Source organism: Schistocerca nitens, chromosome 1, assembly GCF_023898315.1.
Source record: "Schistocerca nitens isolate TAMUIC-IGC-003100 chromosome 1, iqSchNite1.1, whole genome shotgun sequence".
Lineage (NCBI taxonomy): Eukaryota > Metazoa > Arthropoda > Insecta > Orthoptera > Acrididae > Schistocerca > Schistocerca nitens.
This window is the reverse complement of record NC_064614.1, coordinates 155028995-155051104: the sequence shown is the minus strand read 5'-3', so window position 1 is coordinate 155051104 and position 22110 is coordinate 155028995. Positions and strand designations below refer to the sequence as shown.

Sequence of the window (22110 nt, the reverse complement as noted above, 5' to 3'; positions counted from 1 at the left end):
ACTGACTGATGCATTTGTGGGAAAGAACACTTCCGGACTTCACAAGGTTCCGTGGTGTGATGACATGCAGTGGGTGTCCGACATGTTAAAAACTGCACTCATGAGTGCAGTCACTCTCATGCACCCAGTCTTCATTGCTCCAATATCAATCACAGTGGATGTGAGTGACACTGCCATCAGTGCCATGCTTCTTCAGAAGGTCGAGGGTTCCGCACAACCATTTCATTTCTTCTCGGGAAAGTTGTCCACCTAGCAGTGTAAATGGTCCACTTTGAACCAAGACCTTTTTGTCACTTACGAAGCACTTCAACATTTCCACAAGGACATCGAGTGTAGGTCAGTGATTATACAGGTTGAGGTATTTAAAACCATTTGCCAGATTATTTGGCAAAATACACATTGGATTAAACAAAAAGTGGTAATAAACATTGTTCACCTCAAAGAGGGTCATCCATTAACATAACACTCATCCCCATGCACCACCTAGAGGGCAGGGAGAGGGGGGAGGGGGGTGGTGTGACTTTGAAATCTTAAGTAGGAACCCATATTTTTTATTGCAGATGTGGATTCTCCATGAAAAAATATGTAACTTTTGTATGAAACATTTCTTTCATTTCATGATAGATGATGCTGTAATCAGCACATATGAATATGGGGTGACAATTGTCGCAAAAAGTTATCTCACAAAAATATACACCCGATTAGAAAAATCAAGGTACATTACTTGATATTTGGGAAAATGCTATCATGTGACACTGTCTAACCTCCCGCAACACATTCTTCTTCGTCTATATTTAGCATTACCGAGAAGCAATGACCTAGATGTAGTGGCAATGTGTTCCCTTTGGGGTGCTTGAATTTGGTGACTCCCCTTGCCTCTCACTATCTCGGGGAGCTTGATTACTTTGAGTCCCCTTGCCTCTCACAAGTGTTTAAATGCAGTAAAAGTTCAAAATGTTGTCAATTGTTTCTAATGCACATTGCAACTCTGAGTCTGAATGACAATCCGACATGTACTAGTGTCTCTGTTCATTCATTGAGAATCTGCTCTTGTATATCTTCGAGGGTTGTTGGTACATTCATGTAAACTCTCTCTTTTAACTATCCCCACAGAAAAAAATCGGAAGAAGTCAAAGTGAGTGAATGTTCGGGCCACATCTGAGGACATTCTTGTCCAATCCATTGACCCGGATAGTTTCAACTCAAAACTACTTCTTGAGTTAGTCGTGAATGATGCACTGGGCATGCATCATGTTGAAACCACATATCCAGCCTCATTCAAAGTGTAACATCGTCCATTAGTATGGGTAAAACATTATCCACAATGTTGCTGTACATTTGACTAGTCAGATTACCTTCTATGAAGTATGGGCCAATTACCTGCGTAAATACTTATGGCACCAAAGGTTGACACTCCATGGGTGTTGATGTTCAACTTGCCTTACCCAATGGGGATTCTCCACTGTCCAATAGTGCATGTTATGTTGATCCACTTGACTATTACCTGTCAAATTTGATTCATCGGAGAAAAGTATCTTGAAATGAAATTATCAGTGACTTCCAGTTGTTCCTGTACCCAGCTGCAGAAATTCAGACAACTGTGAAAATCATCACCATGCAGTTCTTGATGTCGCAATAAATGAAATGAATCCCATTTGTGTGCATGCAGTATGTGCAGAAGACTTCTTTGTGAAATTCCTGAACCTCATGCAATTTTCCAAGAACTAGTGTGAGGATTTGCAGCAACCACAGATAAAACATTCACTGTGCTATTTTCATTTGTCACAGGCCACGGATGGGCTCTTTCTCTAGGTTTAACAGCCCTGTTTCAATAAACAGGTGGACAATACTGCAAAACGTCTTTGCAGATGAATCATTCCTGTCAGGGGACAGAGTAGCATACCTTTGACAAGCTTTGTCAACATCTCTATGAGCGTCAAAGTATACGGCACTGATATCAACCCTCCTTGCAATTGTGACGAGATGTGTGCATTTCAAATCATTGAAGTTGCAATTGTGACGAGATGTGTACATTTCAAATCATTGAAGTAACATGCACAGTCTGACCGCCGACTGAGTGTATGATCTTGGTCTGTGCTTCATCCAATTGTGGGAGGTGTCACATGATAGCATTATCAAAAATATCAAAAAAGTACTTCAATTGTCTTAATTGGATGTGTATTTGTTTGAGATAGTACTGTTTTGCAACAACTGTCACCTCATTTCCATGTTTGCCAATTTCAGTGCCATCTATCATGAAATGAAAGAAATGTTTTATACAAAAGTTACATACTTTTTCATGGAGAGACCAGATCTGCAGTAAAAAATAGAGGTTCCTATTTAAGATTTCAAAGTCACCCCCTCTCCCTCCCACCCCCAGGGATGGTGCAGAGGCATCGAGTGTTATGTTAATGGATGTCCCTCTTCGAGGTGAACAACATTCATTACCAATTGTTTAATCTGATGTGTATTGCGCCAAATATTCTGACAAACTGTTTTAAATGCCTCATCCTGTATATATGGACCACAAGTCTTTGGCCAATGCAGTGCATAACCCCATAGCTGACCTCCCTCCCTGACACTTCCGACTCTTTGATCTAATATGTCAGTTCACTAACAATGTCCATTACATCAATGGTGCGGACAATGTCAACACTGACTACATGTCACGAGTTGGTACGATCTCTTTCCCTTGGGACTTTGACAAACTAGCGGCCCAGCAACAAAAAGATGATGACATACAGCAGTTACTACACAGTGAGTTTACCAAGCTCTAAATTAAGCCTCACCGAATTCCAGGTTCTTCCCTATTGGTCCTTTGCAATGTTTCCCCAGGCATGGCCCACATCCTAATTCCGGCTGCCTTGCACCATAAGATATTTGCTGCCATCCATGACCTTGTGCACTCTAGTATTCAGGCCACCACATATCTAATAATGGAGCATTTCGTGTGGACATGGTTTAGGGCAGACTGTTTTTGGATCCTTGCATGCGCACCCTGCCAATGCTCCGAGGTTGGTCACCATACGTACCCACCATTGGGCTTGTTTGACATTCCTAAAGGCTGATTCTGTCACCTCAAGCTGGTCAGTCAGCTCCCCCCTTGAGAGGGTTTTCGATTCATCCTGTCTATCATCGACCACATTAGCCGGTAGGTGATATAACAGCCGACTCTGTCTCATGGGCCTTTATCGCTCCCTTGATCACGTGGTTTGGCTTTCCATCTTCGGTCATGACAGATCAGATATGACATTTTGAGGCTGTTCTTTTGTCCAAGCTCTGTGGCTTGGGCAGTGCAAACAAATTACGTCAACAGCTTACCACCCACAGAGCAATGGGTTGCTCAAGCACTGCCACTACACTTCGAAAGCCATGGTGACGTGCCACGACATGTCTTGGTCAGAAGCTCTTCCCTGGGTCCTGCTTGACATCTGTACAGTCTATAAAGACACATGCGTTGCCATCTTCCATGTCGACATTTCATCCTTTTCCAAAGACGACCTCTCCCTTTAGATGCGTGATGTCACACTGTTCGTCCGTCATGCCCTTACACTGGACGATTCGATCGGCCATGTCATGCTCCTCCACACTTTTGAGATCCCTACAGACACAGAGGAGACAGCCAGCACCACCTCAACTGACGATGACAGCCACCTCCCTATTCACGTGCCACTCACGGTGCACTATGCTCCCGCATTGCTGTGCTATGCAATCCGCTTTCCTGGTTCGGCCACCCGTCATTCACGGAATCTACACCCATGGGTCTTCTTTCCCCATGGTGACATCTTTAGACATGACCACTGACTGAGTGCCATGCCATACTACATCACCACCTCTCACTGTGCTGCGCATTGGGGGGGGGGGGGGGGGGGGGGCACTCTGTGGCAGTCATTGACCATCAGAATCGAGTATTGATGCAATGTGCTATCTATGACCTACCAAAGTCTTTGACTATCAAAACCTGTACCATCGTTGCAGCTTGTTCTTCAGTCTTATTCCATCACTTGGCATGTGATGGTGTATTGTGTACAGTGCTCTTAATAAATACAGTGTTTCATATAAAGTGATGTTCAGGTCATTAATATCACAATTGTATGACCTGTTCCTCATACACTAATGAAAGACATCAGAGAGGGAAAACAGTGATGTCATATGTGGAAGCAGAAGGTCATATCATATTGCAGGAAAAGTAACCTGCTAACACTAGAAGTAAACATTAATGTCATATACTCAATGAAACACCATGTGTTAAACACCTTGGGTACAGTCGGACAACAGGATCAAATGGGGTCAACACTTAGGTATATTAATCATGAAGATGTTCAAAAGGTTCTGTTCCTAGAAATATATCATGTTAACATAAAGACAAGCAGGTTATCTGTTTAAGGTTCAGAATGTAGTTAGTATTCAACAACATCCTAGTTAACATAAAGCAAGAAACTGGGAATCCCAAGCAGTTCAAGAGAAAAAAACACCCTTCATTAACCACTCCTACAAATTACTTGATTATATCTAAAAACAAAGATGATGTGACTTACCAAACGAAAGCGCTGGTGGGTTGATAGACACACAAACAAACATACACACAAAATTCAAGCTTTCGCAACCAATGGTTGCTTCATCAGGAAAGAGGGAAGGAGAGGGAAAGATGAAAGGATGTGGGTTTTAAGGGAGAGGGTAAGGAGTCATTCCAATCCCGGGAGCGGAAAGACTTACCTTAGGGGGAAAAAAGGACAGGTATACACTCACGCACACACACAAACATATCCATCCACAGATACACAGTCACAAGCAGACATTTGCAAACGCAAAGAGTTTGGGCAGAGATGTCAGTCGAGGCGGAAGTACAGAGGCAAAGATGTTGTTGAAAGACAGGTGAGATATGAGCGGCAGCAACTTGAAATTAGCGGAGGTTGAGGCCTGGTGGATAACAAGAAGAGAGGATATACTGAAGGGCAAGTTCTCATCTCCGGAGTTCTGACAGGTTGGTGTTAGTGGGAAGTATCCAGATAACCTGGACGGTGTAACACTGTGCCAAGATGTGCTGGCCGTGCACCAAGGCATGCTTAGCCACAGGGTGATCCTCATTACCAACAAACACTGTCTGCCTGTGTCCATTCATGCGAATGGACAGTTTGTTGCTGGTCATTCACACATAGAAAGCTTCACAGTGTAGGCAGGTCAGTTGGTAAATCACGTGGGTGCTTTCACACGTGGCTCTGCCTCTGATCGTGTACACCTTCCGGGTTACAGGACTGGAGTAGGTGGTGGTGGGAGGGTGCATGGGACAGGTTTTACACCGGGGGCAGTTACAAGGGTAGGAGCCAGAGGGTAGGGAAGGTGGTTTGGGGATTTCATAGGGATCAACTAAGAGGTTACAAAGGTTAGGTGGACGGTGGAAAGACACTCTTGGTGGAGTGGGGAGGATTTCATGAAGGAAGGATCTCATTTCAGGGCAGGATTTGAGGAAGTCGTATCCCTGCTGGAGAGCCACATTCAGAGTCTGATCCAGTCCCGGAAAGTATCCTGTCACAAGTGGGGCACTTTTGGAGTTCTTCTGTGGGAGGTTCTGGGTTTGAGGGGATGAGAAAGTGGCTCTGGTTATTTGCTTCTGTACCAGGTCGGGAGGGTAGTTGTGGGATGCGAAAGCTGTTTTCAGGTTGTTGGTGTAATGGTTCAGGGATTCTGGACTGGAGCAGATTCGTTTGCCACGAAGACCTAGGCTGTAAGGTAGGGACCGTTTGATGTGGAATGGGTGGCAGCTGTCATAATGGAGGTACTGTTGCTTGTTGGTGGGTTTGATGTGGACGGACGTCCCACCAACAAGCAACAGTACCTCCATTATGTGTAAAACCTGTCCCATGCACCCTCCCACCACCACCTACTCCAGTCCTGTAACCCGGAAGGTGTACACGATTAGAGGCAGAGCCACGTGTGAAAGCACCCACGTGATTTACCAACTGACCTGCCTACACTGTGAAGCTTTCTATGTGTGAATGACCAGCAACAAACTGTCCATTTGCATGAATGGACACAGGCAGACAGTGTTTGTTGGTAATGAGGATCACCCTGTGGCTAAGCATGCCTTGGTGCACGGCCAGCACATCTTGGCACAGTGTTACACCGTCCGGGTTATCTGGATACTTCCCACTAACACCAACCTGTCAGAACTCCGGAGATGAGAACTTACCCTTCAGTATATCCTCTCTTCTTGTTATCTGCCAGGCCTCAACCTCCGCTAATTTGAAGTTGCCGCCGTTCATACCTCACCTGTCTCTCAACAACATCTTTGCCTCTGTACTTCCGTCTCGACTGACATATCTGCCCAAACTCTTTGCGTTTACAAATGTCTGTATGTGACTGTGTATGTGCGGATGGATATGTGTGTGTGTGCCCGAGTGTATACCTGTCCTTTTTTCCCCCTAAGGTAAGTCTTTCCACTCTCGGGATTGGAATGACTGCTTACCCTCTCCCTTAAAACCCACATCCTTTCGTCTTTCCCTCTCCTTCCCTCTTTCCTGATGAAGCAACCATTGGTTGCGAAAGCTTGAATTTTGTGTGTATGTTTGTTTGTGTGTCTATCAACCTGCCAGCGCTTTCGTTTGGTAAGTCACATCATCTTTGTTTTTAGATATATTTTTCCCACGTGGAATGTTTCCCTCTATTGTATTCAAATTACTTGATTACTTAGACACAAGGACTGAAAATATCTGTTGGACATTGGCAAGTTTTAATGTTCACTATATACCTGCATGCTGAGAAGTAATACATTTTAAGCAGTTCTCTGTATTTGCAAATGTAGGTATCTATTCTCTGAAAAATTCTGATGGAACCAAATAAATATAAATCTGCCAAGAGCAAATACAAACAGTTATTTAATATCATTGGGAAAGCAAGATTTTTCTCTAAAGTAGCAGCTTTCCTTCTAATTTACTAAGCTGCATTCAACTGGCATAAGTGCTAACAGCACTAATCAGTATAGTATACTTTATTGTTAAATTCTGTACAGATTAAGTTTCTACAAGCTGCATGTCTTTTTTTGGAGTAATCTCAATTTGTTTCACAGCACTGATGTTATCCTTTTTGATGAGCCCTACAAAATATGATGAATGAATGAATGAATAATGAGAATGTTGTCAACCACAAATGGGCAGTGCAATGTCACTTGTGGTCTGGAATGGCCTAGATAACAGGGAAGACAAGGTAACAGAAAACTCACAACAAGCATGCATGCATGAAGGAAGGATGATAATATCAACCACCACAGATATACAGCCCAAATTCAGATGTGGTGTGGGATGGACTAAGTAACAGAAAATACCCATACACATACAACACCTATAGGTTTCAATTGGTAGAATAGACAGTGGAAATTCATATTGACTGAAGATTTATACACCAGACTGTGAATACCAAATCGTTTTAGTATGTAGGAGTCACTGGTATCTGTGTGGCCTCTCAGTATACAATCAAGACTGCATTTAGAATAGTGAGAATGTGAGCATCAAGAAAGTATATTCTTTCATTGATTTATTCACACATTATTCCCCATAAAACACATTAGAAAAGTGAGCATTCAGGGGTGTAGAACAAATGAAATCATATATTAACAACAGAAGCAGCCATTGCAGACTACTTCTGCAAAGTCCACTATCAAACAGATACAACTGGTGCTAATCTTTTCACATTAATAATTATGGGCACTGCTTCTAGAAAGAGAAGCATCTACTTTTAAAAAAATAAAAAAAGACATTGCTCTCCCTTTGTTAGATATTTAGCTGGATATTTTAAGCAGTATTTCATATTAAGCATTTATATAAAATTAATGAGTTCACAGAACACTATCAGCTATGTATAAACTGGACAAGTTAAAAACCTGTATAATATTAATGACAGTGTTAATCAGAATCACTGACTCTAAATACTCAAACAGATTATTCAAGAAGTAACTAACAGGGTATTTTTATTATGACTTCGAACTGTCTGCTTGATGTCTGATGATGAGCCATTAAATAATTCTGCACCAGAATATAAAACTCAATTCTGACACCTCATCTTACTGAAATCAGCAGTAAATCAATTTTAAGGCTCTAATTGTGTATATTTTAGCCCTTCTAAATGTAAACAAAATCACTGTGCTGTAACTTACAAAACACAGAGTTAATTTTCTCAGGTGATTTTCCTGCTGTTACGTGTGTAAATATTTATTTGGATTCCTTCATTATAGATTGAATTAGTATCATGCTCGGTGTGACTTACCATTTCCTTTGGTGCTGGCATTTACAACAGAACTGGAAGAACTTTCTCCAACTATATTGTGTGCTTTCAGTAACATGTAATATGTAGCACCACAATCCAGATTTTGTAACGTATAAGAATTCTTCTCAGTTTCCATGTGTACTTCCTGCCAGCTACCATGATCTCGTTTATATTTCAGCAGATACCCTGCAAAGGTTAGGCATTTTCACTACAAATCTGGTGTTTCTAGTAACATGCACAAACACAAACATGTAGGTATGGAAACAAGGAAGGAACAAGTGAAACACTTGCCTCTGACACACTCTAAGAAAAAAAAAGTATCATGAAGTAATTATTTGAATGGGATGAAAATAGGGAGATGTAACGTAAAAGTACAGTCAAATAAATGATAAAAATTTCAAAAAAAAAAAAAAAAATTAATAATTTATTCAAGAGAAAGAACTTCACTAGTTGGGCTAGTTAATAATGTGTTGGTCCACCTCCATCCCTTATGCGAGCTATTATTTAGCTTGGCACTGATTGACAGAGTTGTTGGATGTCCTCCTGAGGGATATCATGCCAAACTCTGTCCAACTGACATATTAGATCATCAAACTCCTGAGGTGGTTGGAGGGCCCTGTCAATAGTGCTCCCAGTTTTCTTAATTGGGGAGAGATCCAGTGGCAATGCTGGCCAAGGTAGGATTTGGCAAGTATGAAGAGAAGCAGTTGAAACTCTTGCTGTATGTGGGCAGACATTGTCTTGCTGAATTGTAAACCCAGGCTGACTTGCAATGAAGGACAGCAAAATGGTATGTAGAATATTGTTGACGCACCAAGGTGCTGTAAGGTTGCTGTGGATGTCAACCAAAGGAGTCCTGCTACGAAAAGAAATGGCACCCGTGAAAATCACTACCAGATGTCAGTATGTATGGTGGGTGACAGTCAGGTCAGGCAACCTCCCACTGTGTGGGGCATCCCCAAACACATCTTTGGCCTGGAATCTCATTGACTGGAGTCTTCAGTGATGAGTCCTGCTTCAAACTGAGCCACAGTGACCAGCGAAGACATGTCTGGAGATGACCCATACAGTGGTGGGATTACAAGCTGACTGTCATCCACCACATAACCCAAAAAACACATGCGATGTGCTGCAGCCAATCGAGCCAATACTTATATGTTCAAGACAGTGCTTCCTTCAGGTTCACATGATACAGCACTGCCCATAACTTGACACTTGCATAATAAAGGGAACAAGTCTAAAGCCAGCAGGGTAAAGAAGTTAATCACATTTCTTGGCTGAAACTTGTGAGTACAATTTGTCTTGTATTCTCAGAGGTATTGACATTAAAATGTATAACATTCCCAAGGGTTTCACTGCCCAGAGCCCCCACTGCTTTTGCACTTCACTTCAGAAATGGAGATAAACTGCAATAAATCACACTACTAGCTCAGATGTGCTCACTCATGTAGAACTTTTAAACATTTACAGGAGTCCCTATTCTGTGACACTGCACCTAAGTTGAATAGAGCATTTTAATACTATTGCACTCAGCCTGGAGATAGCTACCTCAAATCCTGTCCTCTCTCTCTCTCTCTCTCTCTCTCTAACACACACACACACAAACACACAAACACACACACGCACACACACACACACACACACACACACACACACAGACACATTCCTTGTAAGAGAAGTGAATCTTGTCATCTGAAGATGGCCATAGGCATCTGATATGGGTTGTGCCCTGAATCAAGAAGAAATTTTAAATTTCTTCAATATAATACTGACTTTTGACCCATTATTTCATTGTGACACACATGTAGAAGGAATAGTCATAAGGTTTCAATTATTCCATTATAAAATTAAGTTACATATTTAATATTTTATTTGTTGGGAGGTATGTGTTGCAGTACAAGTTGAAATCCCTGTACTATAGTACCATAGCTTGTTGTTACAGAAGTCAAAAACAAAATGTTGCAGCCCATTGATAAAGTGTAGTATCATGCAGTAATTTGCTTTAGACAGCAGCAAGAAAGTTGCATTTGTATCATGTCAATCCAGATAGCTACAAGGTCATCACGACTGGCATGACACAGACGCAATATTTCCACTGCTGCTGAAAGTGAATTGTTCCACAATGCTCTGCTTTATCAGTGGGCTGCATCATTTTGTTTTGTCCCCTATTTCTATAAAGTGAATTATGTATATAAAAATGCATCTTCTAGAGTAAATGGTGAAAGGAAATAAGTAGCCTTCTGGAAAATGAAGAAAATTTGTTTTTGCTCACCTAAGACAGGTGTGCCTCCATCCTTGGGATAAGACCACTGTAGTTTGATATTATGATGATCAGAAGCAACAAATTCAAGTTGAGGTGGTTGAGGAGGCATTAATACTATTATCTGATATCTTACTTGGTCTTCACCAAATAAATTTTTTGCTGTGCATGAGAAGTTACCTTCATTTTCCTTCTCCAACTCTGGAAAGTGATAGCAATTAATTTTCCACATTAAATAAATATGTACAGTACATTAAAATAATCAGAATTCTATATAATAAACAGTATAGCACCACTGGAAAGAACATATACTGCTGGACCAATAAATCTGCAATTTTTTAAATTCCTCACTGAGACAAATTTTCATGTTACAGAATAGGGGCAATTAAAAAGGCACTAAATCAAAAGAACAAAGCAGATATGGAATCAGTTTGAGCCCTAGCACGCGTACTTTCATTTTAGCAACTGTTACTCTGTAGGCTAGAGTAGTACAACCACTCATGCTCACTCACTGCCTGGGAAGCAAGCACTCATGGAAAAATGGGTTAGTCAGATATTATTATGCAGCGCAGATGAATGCAAACTGTGCACTTCCTTCAACACTATGACCATGTGTTAGGTTCGCAGTAGCCTTCAACACAAACATATATATTATGGTGCAATGCACAAAGTGTAGAGAAGTTATTTTTAAATTGATGAAAAATAACACAATGGTCAGCTTAGGAACTTCAAAACGAAGGTCAGTGGCGTATCCTGCTACTAGTGCATGTGAGTGCAGCGAGTGTAGTGTTGCCATGCATGTGTACTTTAATCAAGTGCCAACTGTATCAGTATGTGCTGGCCACTAGAGGCATCCTGTAGGAAGCTTGCACATGGTATAGTCTCTGCCAAACTATCTGTGGGTGATTCTTGCCTGTATGCAAATGGAGTACTGCTGACTCAGCCTCATTATGTTCTTTTTGTTTGTACTGCTCACATCAGTTGTTCTGTGTATTGCTTATGTTGCACCTTCTACATGATTCTTTTGTCCTGTTGTGTGCGGAGTCATGAAAGGCTTATTTTTGAATTGTTCAGAGGCTTATGAATGAAGCCACATTTGTGTTAATTATATCAGTTTCATGTATCACGTGGCTACTGCATGATTGGTGACGGGTTTGGAATGGTTTCCACATGTGCAATCTTTAAATGTGGTTTCATCAGGCTTAGTCATTATAGATGCCATGCTACTGGCCCTGATGGAACAACTTACTTCAGCAGCGAGCGCTTTGTCAGCTTCTATTAACAGACAGGATAAAGCTCCACTGGTGTATTCACCCACTTTTCCTCCATCTGACGATTCAGCAGAGGAGTGGGAAGCTTACAGCAAAAGACTTAGACAGCATTTTTTTGCTTTCAGTGTAACAGACTCGGATTCGTGCTAAATCTTATTCCTCTCATGGATTCCACCTAAGACATATAAATTACTGTGTCAGCTTGCCCCTTTACAAGAACTGGGAGCTCTTACTTTGTACCACAAGTGCAGTTTATTGTCTAATTACCATTGCAAATGAATGCACATCATAGTGGCGCGATCTGAATTATACTGATGCTGCAGTAAACCAATCCATTCATACAGGGCCTGGGCAGCAGAACTTCATGATCTTAGCCATGATTGCCAATTCATTACTGATGCCCTTAACAACTGTTATGCAGACTCTGTGACATGCAACACATTTATCCATTTAGCTATGGACAAGGAAGTACGCCAGAAGGCTTTACTCTGTGGAAACCACAGTTTTGCAAATGGCACAATTTTTTGAAGTTTCTCAGGCAGGGGGTGACTGAATTGAAGTGTTGGGCAATGTGGCAGTAATATTACAAGATGTGCTCACTGGGACAACAGATAGTTTGCAAGAGCAAGTGGCAGTGGCGGCGGTAAACATGAGGGCCCAGTGCTGAGCAGACCACGGCCAGCCCAAGCAGATATGACCACCACAATGCCACTGTCAGCATTCTCTGTTTCTGTCTTATCCTTTATGTTTTGTCCAGCACAAACTTTTGGTGTGCCCAAAGTGCTGGGCCAGAAGAAAGGTCACATCACCTCCATGTGTTGTTTGCTGAACACTGCTAAGGATATGGACATGGATGTAAACTGTCTGACTCCAATGCTTATGACTTCTCCCATGTTATTTATCAAGTTATGTGTTTTTTGCCAAGCACTCCAGCTCCATGTCAACACAGGTGCTGTTACTGAATTCTCAAAACTATGTGAGTTTAGGCTCGCTGCCATTGACACTGGTCACGCAGAAGCTAGTCAGTTGTAACAAACCGAACATTATACTGTTGGGACAGTTTATGGCATCTGCCTCTTAGAAGTGAGTCGTTTGTACCATTACATTTTTGGTGGTCACTGATGCTGCTGTTGAGAACTTGTTCACGATGGACACGTTTCAGACATTTGAATTTTCTATCACTGATGTAGTTCACCTTTTGTCTGATCAGGTACCATATTGTCAATTTTAAACACTGTGAGGCGTTTTCAGGCTTGTTTTCAGAAGATATAGGGTGTGCTATGAATTTTTATGCTCATATTTCTTCGAAATTCATGGCTCAGCCTCATGTTTGTTATGTGTGTCCTATTCCTGTCACCTTGAAAGATCCAGTGAAAGCATTTCTGGACAGACTTCAATCTTTTGAATACATTATGGGCACAGCAGTGATCAATGTCTTATAAATAATTACTATTAAAAACAGTCTTGATCACGATTTATTTAACAAGGTGACCGGTTTCAACCACTACTGTGGTCATCTTCAGACCATTGAGTAGGAACCTCTTTCTGTTGAAGAATCACTACTCAATCTCTAGTGGTGGTGAAACTGGTTATGGCTAGTGAATGGTCATCTCTGCTGGTAGTAATATGAAAGCTGTCAGGTGAACTTCACCTCTGTGGTGACTTATTACTACTGTTAATTCATGGTCAATTATGGATACACATCCTCTCCCATGCCAGGAGGAACTGTTGGTGAAAATACTTTTCTATAATTGATATGTCTGAAGTGTATCTGCAGGTTCCTGCAGACGAAGAGTCTCTTTGAGTTCTAGTTTTGAAACCTCCTTTTGGTCTCTATTAATATTTGCACCTTTCTTTTGGTGTAGTTGGTGCCTGTTAATTTCCAATGTTTTTTTGAACTATTAACTGACTGTCTCAGGTTGCATTAATTATGTTGATGATATTGTTGTAATAGGCTCCTCCATGACTGATCACCTGAAAGAAAAATTTGTGCACTCCATTTTCTGTCTTACAGTCTGCAGGCTTACAGTATAACCTCATGAAATCCCAGTTTCTTTAATATTCTATTGTTTATTTGGGGTTTGCGGTCTCACAGAATGGATTCCCCCTCTGCCAGACAATATCTCTACTGTTAAGCCTATGCCTCATCCCTCATCCATGAAGGAGCTTCAGGCCTTCCAGAGGAAGATAATCTATTTCCATAAATTCCTGTGGGGGGCGGACACATTGGTTCTTGCCTTATTACGCAACAATGTACCTACTTGCTGGAGCCCAGACCGTGAATGTGCATTTCAAATTCTGAAATCCAAACTATTCTTGGTCCCTTGTTTAGCTAAGTTCTCTTTGAACCAGCACATGGTTTTGGCAACTGATGCCTCACAGTACCGCTTCCACTTGGTCCAAGTGCACCAATATGCCAATGGCTCTGGACAAACTGTTGCATTCACCTCTAAATCTCTCACTCTGGCCCAGCAGAATTACTCTCACGTGGAAAAAGAGGCTTTTGCCATAGTTTATGCTCTCCAGACACTTCATGTTTTTTTGAATGACTCCAAGTTTCACCTTATTACTGACCATAAACCATTGGTTTCCTTATTTAACCCTCATACTTCCTTGCCTAAGAAGGCAGCACACCACCTACAATGCTGGGCACTGTTCTTGTCTTGCTACAATTTTGAAGTCCATTTTTGACCTAAATCTTAATATAACAATGCGGGCTCCCTGTCCCACTTTCTTAGATTAGATTAGATTAGTTTTTCATTCCATAGATCTGTGGTGAGGAGATCCTAGTGGTGTGGAACATGTCAATTTTTTTTAAGCTGAAATAACAATACTAATAGTATGAATATATACAATACATAATTTGTTTCTATTAAAAAATTCGTCAGTGGAGTAGAAGGAGTTGGCCACTATTAAGTCTTTCAGACTCCTTTTAAACTGATCTTTATTTGTAACTAAATTTTTTATGTTTGCTGGCAAATTATTGAAGATGAGTGTTCCTGAGTAATGGACCCCTTTTTGAACTAAAGTAAGTGCTTTTAAGTCCTTGTGCAGATCATTTTTGTTCCTGGTATTGTATGTATGAACTGAGCTGTTTGTTGGAAAATGAGATATATTATTTAGGACAAATTTAATTAAGGAGTAAATATACTGAGAGGCAGTAGTTACTATACCCAGTTCTTTGAAGAGGTTTCTACAAGACGTCCGTGAATTTACTCCACAAATAATACATATTACACGCTTTTGGACTCTGAAAACTTTTGTTTGACTTGAAGAGTTACCCCAAAATATTATACCATATGACATTATGGAACGAAAGTAGGCAAAGTATGCAAGCTTTTTCACTTTTATGTCGCCTATGTCTGCTAACACTCGAATTGCAAATACAGATTTGTTAAGGCGTTTCTGCAGTTCTGTGGTATGCTCCTCCCAACTGAATTTATTATCAAGTTGTAATCCCAGGAATTTAAAACTGTCAACCTCTTCTATCTGCTCTTCTTCGTACTTTATGCATATGCAGGGTGGAAACCTCTTACAGGTTCTGAATTGCATATAGTGAGTCTTTTCTAAGTTTAATGTCAGTGAGTTGGCTTTAAACCATTTATTAATATCCATGAAAATATCATTAGCAGATCTTTCTAGAACTACACTTGACAAACTATTTATTGCAATACTTGTGTCATCTGCAAACAAAACGAACTCTGCTTCTGGCAGTGTAACTGATGAGAGATCATTAATGTACACAAGAAAAAGCAATGGCCCTAAGATGGATCCTCGTGGGACACCACATGTAATTTCTTCCCATTCTGATGATGACTGATGATTTAATTCACTAGTCCCTTGCACTGACACCATTTGTTTCCTGTTAGTGAGGTATGACTTGAACCATTTTGCAGCACTGCCCGTGACACCATAGAATTCTAATTTATTTAAAAGGATGTTGTGGTTTACACAATCGAATGACTTTGACAAATCACAGGAAATATCTGCTGCTTGTAACTTGTTATTTAATGAATTAAGTACATTTTCACTGTAGGTGTAAATAGCCTTTTCGATATCAGAACCCTTCAGAAATCCAAACTGTGTTCTTCTTAATATGTTATTTGTGGTCAGATGATTGAGAAGCTGCCTGTACATTACTTTTTCTAAAATTTTTGAGAATGCTGGCAAAAGTGAAATTGGTCTGTAGTTTGATGGCATCTCTTTATCCCCTTTCTTGAATAGAGGCTTAACATCTGCATATTTCAGCCAGTCAGGAAATGTCCCAGTTATAATTGACTGGTTACACAAGTAAATTAGAATTGTACTAAACTCACAAGAACATGCCTTAATTAACTTCATTGATATTTCATCGTAACCACTAGAATGCTTTGTTTTTAAAGATTTTATTATGGAAGTTATTTCTTTTGGTGAAGTGAGTGACATATTCATGTACCTGAAGCTATTTGGAAAGGCTAGTTTCAGATATTCAAGGGCATTATTTACTGATCCTGACAATCCCATTCTATCAGTAACGGATATAAAGTACTTGTTAAATAGATTTGCCACACTATGCCCATTGATTACTAATGTGTCATCTACCCTTAGTGTTATTTGCTCCTGTTCCTTTCTGGTTCTACCAGTCTCCTCTTTCACTATATCCCATATTGTTTTTATTTTGTTCCCTGACATTGCTATCTTCTTCTCATAGTGCATTTGTTTAGATGTCTGAATTACTTTTTTTTAGTATTTTACAGTATTCCTTGTATCTAGCTAAATCATCAGCTTTGGAGCTATTCTTGGTCGACAGGTACATTTTCCTTTTTGTCTTACAGGAAATCTTTATTCCTTGTGTGATCCATGGTTTTATTATAGACTTCTGTTTAATTTGAGTAACTTTTAGAGGAAAACAGTTTTCAAACATGGTACTGACATTGTTCATGAAAGTGTTATATTTTTCATTCATGTCATGAGCACTATAAACATCTTTCCAGTTCATATCTTTGAGCAGTTTTCTAAAACACCCAATTTGTGGTTGATTGAATACTCTCCTGTACTCAGATTTAGCAGTCTTGATAATCGGCTTAGAATTTACAACTAAAACAAGGAGCTGCATGTCATGATCTGATAGTCCATTTATTACAGGTTTTATGACATGATTTTGTTCCTTTGATTTGTCTATAAAAATGTTATCAATGGCTGTCCTTGAGAATTTAGTGATCCAGTTGGAAAGTTTACAGTGTGAGTTAGATTGAAAGACAACATTACTAACTGTTGGGTCCTGATCCTGATTCTGATCGTGAAGAACTGCTTTGCTTCCATCTTCACATTGAAAACCAGGTTGTGGTTGATAGTTTCCCAATCATGAGCTCACACGTAGCAGTTGCCATTGCCACCAACCCAGTTCTCCACCAGGTGGTTTGGTTTGTTCCACAGGGCTAGGCAGATAAACCATTGTGTCAAGCCTCGGAGCCCCTGTGCAACATTTATCCTTATGGTATCACCTACCAGTTTTTGATGGTGTTTTGCTGTTGACCATAGAAAACATCACCCCCAGAACTGTCATTCCTGACATGTTACATCATGAGGTTCTATGTTTTCTCCACCAGAGTCATTGGGGAGTTTCACAACTAAACTTTTAGCTATGAGACATGGTTTTTTGCCAGGGATTGATGGTGAAATTGTCCATTTTGTCATGGTTTGTGATCAGTGTGCCTAACAATAAGCAGCTCCCAGGGTGTGTCTGTCCCCCAGCCTGCTCCACACCAGCTTTGAGAATGCATTCTTGTAGATTTTGTGAGTCCCTTCTCGTACTCCTATTAGCTCTTTGTTGCGGATGCATTTTCGTGGCATCTTTACTTTGTCCAATGTGCATCAACATTAGCTGAAGTCAATGGGCCCCAGTTTGTTTCTCACACTTTTCAACTGTTTGTTCCTATCATGGCATTCATCATATTACTGCTCTGCCATTCCACCCTCAATCAAATGGTGAGGTGGAATGACTAGTGTCTATGTTCAAGACCCAAATGAGAGAGTTTGCTGTGCAATCTTTGCCAGACAACACCCTTCTCTGTTTTCTGAGCTTATATCACTTCACACCTATGGTGAAGTGGAACCTGGCTCAGTTGCTTCATGGCTGGGAGTCACACAACTTCTGCAGCCTAGACCACATCTGCCATGGTCGGGTTCATCTGGCTGTTTTATGCCAGGATCACCGGTGAAAGTGCAAAGGTTTGGTTGTTGGTCCAAGTGCATATCGGCCATTGTTGTATGACACCAGGTCCACTGTCTTTGTGACACCTGTATGGCTGACAGGCTGATGACATGCCACTTTGATCAGTTGCACCCCCATTCATCACCAAAAGCTACTGGTTCATGACTGTGGCTCCCATTGCTGCAGCCTGCTCCACTACCCTCTATCTCAAACTCATCTTCCTCTACTGTGGAGGCACCCCCATCTCATTGGCTGCCTCCCCCACATGCGGCGCCATGGGGTTCTAGCTTCCGAGCATTGGGTGCCAGGTCTGTTGCCAGAGCCTACTGTTCTGGTTGGGTCAACTCCACCAGTCCCCTCCGTCTCAGCTGTGTCACCAATGGGTCCAGCCCCATTTCCTCCACACTGGGCCTGCCTGCTGATGATGACACAGAGATAGTGAAGGCACCCTCCAGTTCATCAGGGACTGATGGCCCTTCAACCCCACAAACCAACCAACCAACCTCCTCCTCATCAGTGCTGTAAGGGGGCACCATACACGTCCACCACCCTTGGGTGTGCCCATGTCTCCGCACGTTCTAGCCCTTTGGTCCGGTGTCTGCCCCGACACATCTCATGCTTGACTAGTCACCTCCTGAACAGACTTTGACTAGTGCATTTTCCTGGTGAAAGTCCACTTTTTCACGTGGCACCGTGGAAAGAAGACTGAAATTCAGCTCGTTATACCTTCTTTGATTAACAAAATTCATGTGGGCATATAACAGAAAAGAAACTGGAAATACAGTTGAGCCCTGAGCGGTACTAGGTGCTACAGTTTGGAACCGCGTAACCGCTATGGTCGCAGGTTCGAATCCTGCCTTGGGCATGGATGTGTGTGATGTCCTTATGTTAGTTAGGTTTAAGTAGTTCTGAGTTCTATGGGACTGATGACCTCAGCAGTTAAGTCCCATAGTGCTTAGAGCCATTTGAACCACAGTAGAGCCAGCCATCCTGATTTAGGTTTTACATGGTTTCCCTAAATCGCTCCAGGCAAGTGCCTAGATGACCCTTTTGAAAGGGCATGGATATTTCCTTCTCCATCTTTGAAACTATCTGAGCATGTTCTCTATCTCTAATGACCTCAATGTTGATGGTATGTTAAACCCCAATATTCCTTTCTTTGGAAATATAGTCAAGCAATCTTGCTGTAAGTTCTTTTGGTTTCTACATTTTAAAAATCCACACTAAGGACTACACTTTTAGTTTTACAATAACCTATTGCACGCCATAAAGATATGATTGAATTTATCATATAAGTATATTAAATTAAAAAGAGAGAGACAGAGAGAAAGAAAGAAAGAAAGAAAAGGAAGAATCCTATGTGATACTGGATGTAAATAATTAACAAACATTGCTAAATGCATAATATGAAGCAAGAGGTTACTTTAACAGACTGAGAAACAGATATAAAATGAAGTTGAAAGCACATGAAGATTAAATGCGGTATCCACCACAGGTGAACACTTAATCTATTGGTATGTTGTTACAGTTGAAGGTAAAGGCCGTAAAATGATTTATATTTGATTCATAACTTAATTGTAACTTTAAGAAATCAAATGACAATGAATTACCAGACACAGAAACAGATACTTTAGTTTACTTTCTTAGATGTTGTTGGTATCCAGATAGATGAATTAAAATGGAATCAGTATACTGAACCACAGATAAGGTGAATGGCACAACAAAATAAGCAATAAATGTTTTGAAAGAAGCCAGTTTTCTGGTATTTACATAAAAAAAGTAACTAAAAACCTTTTAAACACAACCAGAATACAACTTCCTCTTACAAGTAACTGTAATTCAACAACATTCAATTATGATGCAAATAAAAACAGCTCTTTATACAGAATATTTGGGTTCATATGTTTTGGTTCATTATACATTCCAGAGGGCTCCCAATTATGATGAGAACTGCAGTACATGCAAGGTGAATGTGTGCATGTGTGCCGCCCCCCCCTCCCCCCCTCCCACACACACACACACACACACACACACACACACACACACACACACAAATCAGTATAGCTGCAATTACTTACTTGAAATGTGAAGTGATCCTTGTGATATGCTGTACTTTGCCTCTGAATGGAGTATTTGCTTCCCACGAAGCCACTGAACATTTGGTGTTGGATTTCCAACAGCAATGCAAGGTACAGTCACACTTGACTTCAACGCACGATGCAAAATTTGTGAAAAGGATGCAATACGAGCTGGTGCTGAAATATATACAATATTGTGAATTAAAGAAAACCATGCTAATAAATAAATAATAATAGCAATAATAACATTCTGGAATGATACACAGTTTAGAAAAATTACTGCAATAATGCCCATATGAAGAAGGAAATAAAAACAAAGAAATGTTGAATTGTGTCCTGCTTGAAGCTAGGCTTTTGATTTGCCCCTTGAGATCTTACATGTCAAATTCACTGCCTCTGTGCTCAAGAAACTTCTTACTTGGCCACCCATTATTGTTCTTACATGAAAGTTATAAATGATAATAGATGTGTTCATATCCCACCTCAAGCACTGTTAGGATGCATATTTGTTTTGTATATTTCTTAAATTATGCAGGGAATATAATAAGTAACATCAGCTATGCAGCTGGCTTGTCAATAACTTTTATTCCCTGAAAAGTTGAACAAAATTGTAAGAAATACATAAAAGATGATCTGAAGCACAGACATAGCTCATAGCAGTAATGGAACAGGCTTACAAATGCTTCGCAGCAAACAAATCAACACTTAATCCTATAAATACTTATACTGAATGAATCATAACAAATCCAAATGTTTTCTCATAGAAGAAATTGAGAACAATTGGTACAGGCTAGATGAGGCTCTGAATGTCAACTTCCTAGGCACCCAGATGAATAATAAATTGAAATGGCACCAATGGATAAGTTAACCAAAAATTTCAGTTCTGCTTGCCTGGCACTCTCATTTTATTGGCCTGGAGATGGGATTGCTAGCACACTTCCACTCAATACAAGGCAGTGTGTGGCTGTATTTGGTCCTTGGATGTTTTCTTTGGGATCTACACAAAATTCTGTGAGGGGGCAAGTGCTATGAATTACTATATAATAGCTAGTTTTGTGTTGCAATTAGTATTACTACCAGATGAGAATGCCTGGGTTGTTTCCTTGCATTCCTTTGTCATTACTCCATCCTGGATTTTACATTGTTTGATATTCCCTTCCTTCAGATGCCTATGTTATTTCACACACACAAATCTGATTTTATTATGTTTCTGTAGCAACTCTTACTTCAGAAATACCAAGGTTATTAAAAGGTTTCTCAAAATATGGGTTTTACTATTTGGAATTTTTATTTTTTGATAAAAGTATTAATGAACTTTTATTCATGAAGTTTTACCCTCTACAGCAGATGCAACAGCTGCTCCAATGCTCACCTCTTGAATTAGGTGCCTGAGAAACCAATCTGGTACTGTCGCCCTCACCAGCAACTGTTGAAGCTGTCACCCAAAAATCATACTGCTCCAACTCCTTCAGTCCACGAACTTCATGCATTGTCACTGATAAACTCACTTGGAAGATTACTGGCTGTGACTAAATAAGGAAAGAATTATTATACTTTATTGCCAACCTTTACATGAAAAGAATTTGACATGTCAGAAAATAGAAACCATATAATGCTATGAAAAATAGATCAAAACTAAAGTTCTACCCAGCAGACACCAGAATATAGGAATTGACACAAATACTTGGATTGTGATCTGAGGCTTATTTTATTGTTGAAGCCAAAGGGATTGTCCAATACCGGCTTGCTGGGCCTATCATGACTCTAACTTTATAGGTTTCCTGTAGGAGCATCACAGCTACCATAGTGGTCCCGGTGTACATGCAGTCCACACTGTACTTCGCCTCTACAGATAGTTTCCTACTTCATGCTATTGATATACAAATTATATTATCTACCAGTTTTGACCTATGGATCAGAAGGTTGTAATCGGGCAAATAGCAGAATATAAGTGATACATATGTGCCTTCTGTGAGTGATCCTGGATCTCAACCGAAGGCTTTGTCGACCCTATGACAATCTTGGCTGCAGATTTCTAGACCTGCATTA

General features: G+C 40.5%; 1 protein-coding gene across 1 annotated transcript in view; it reads right to left on the bottom strand.

Annotated features, from left to right (window-relative positions):
* The window catches only part of LOC126232687 (Down syndrome cell adhesion molecule-like protein Dscam2), a 408767-nt gene that overhangs the window by 102403 nt on the left and 284254 nt on the right, over positions 1–22110 (bottom strand). Inside the window, exons 21-24 of the mRNA XM_049942816.1 lie at positions 21434–21590; positions 20062–20238; positions 10532–10720; positions 8260–8445 (exon numbers count right to left, since the gene is read on the bottom strand). Of these exons, the coding sequence (XP_049798773.1) occupies positions 8260–8445; positions 10532–10720; positions 20062–20238; positions 21434–21590 (709 nt within the window). The remainder of the gene's footprint in view (positions 1–8259; positions 8446–10531; positions 10721–20061; positions 20239–21433; positions 21591–22110) is intronic.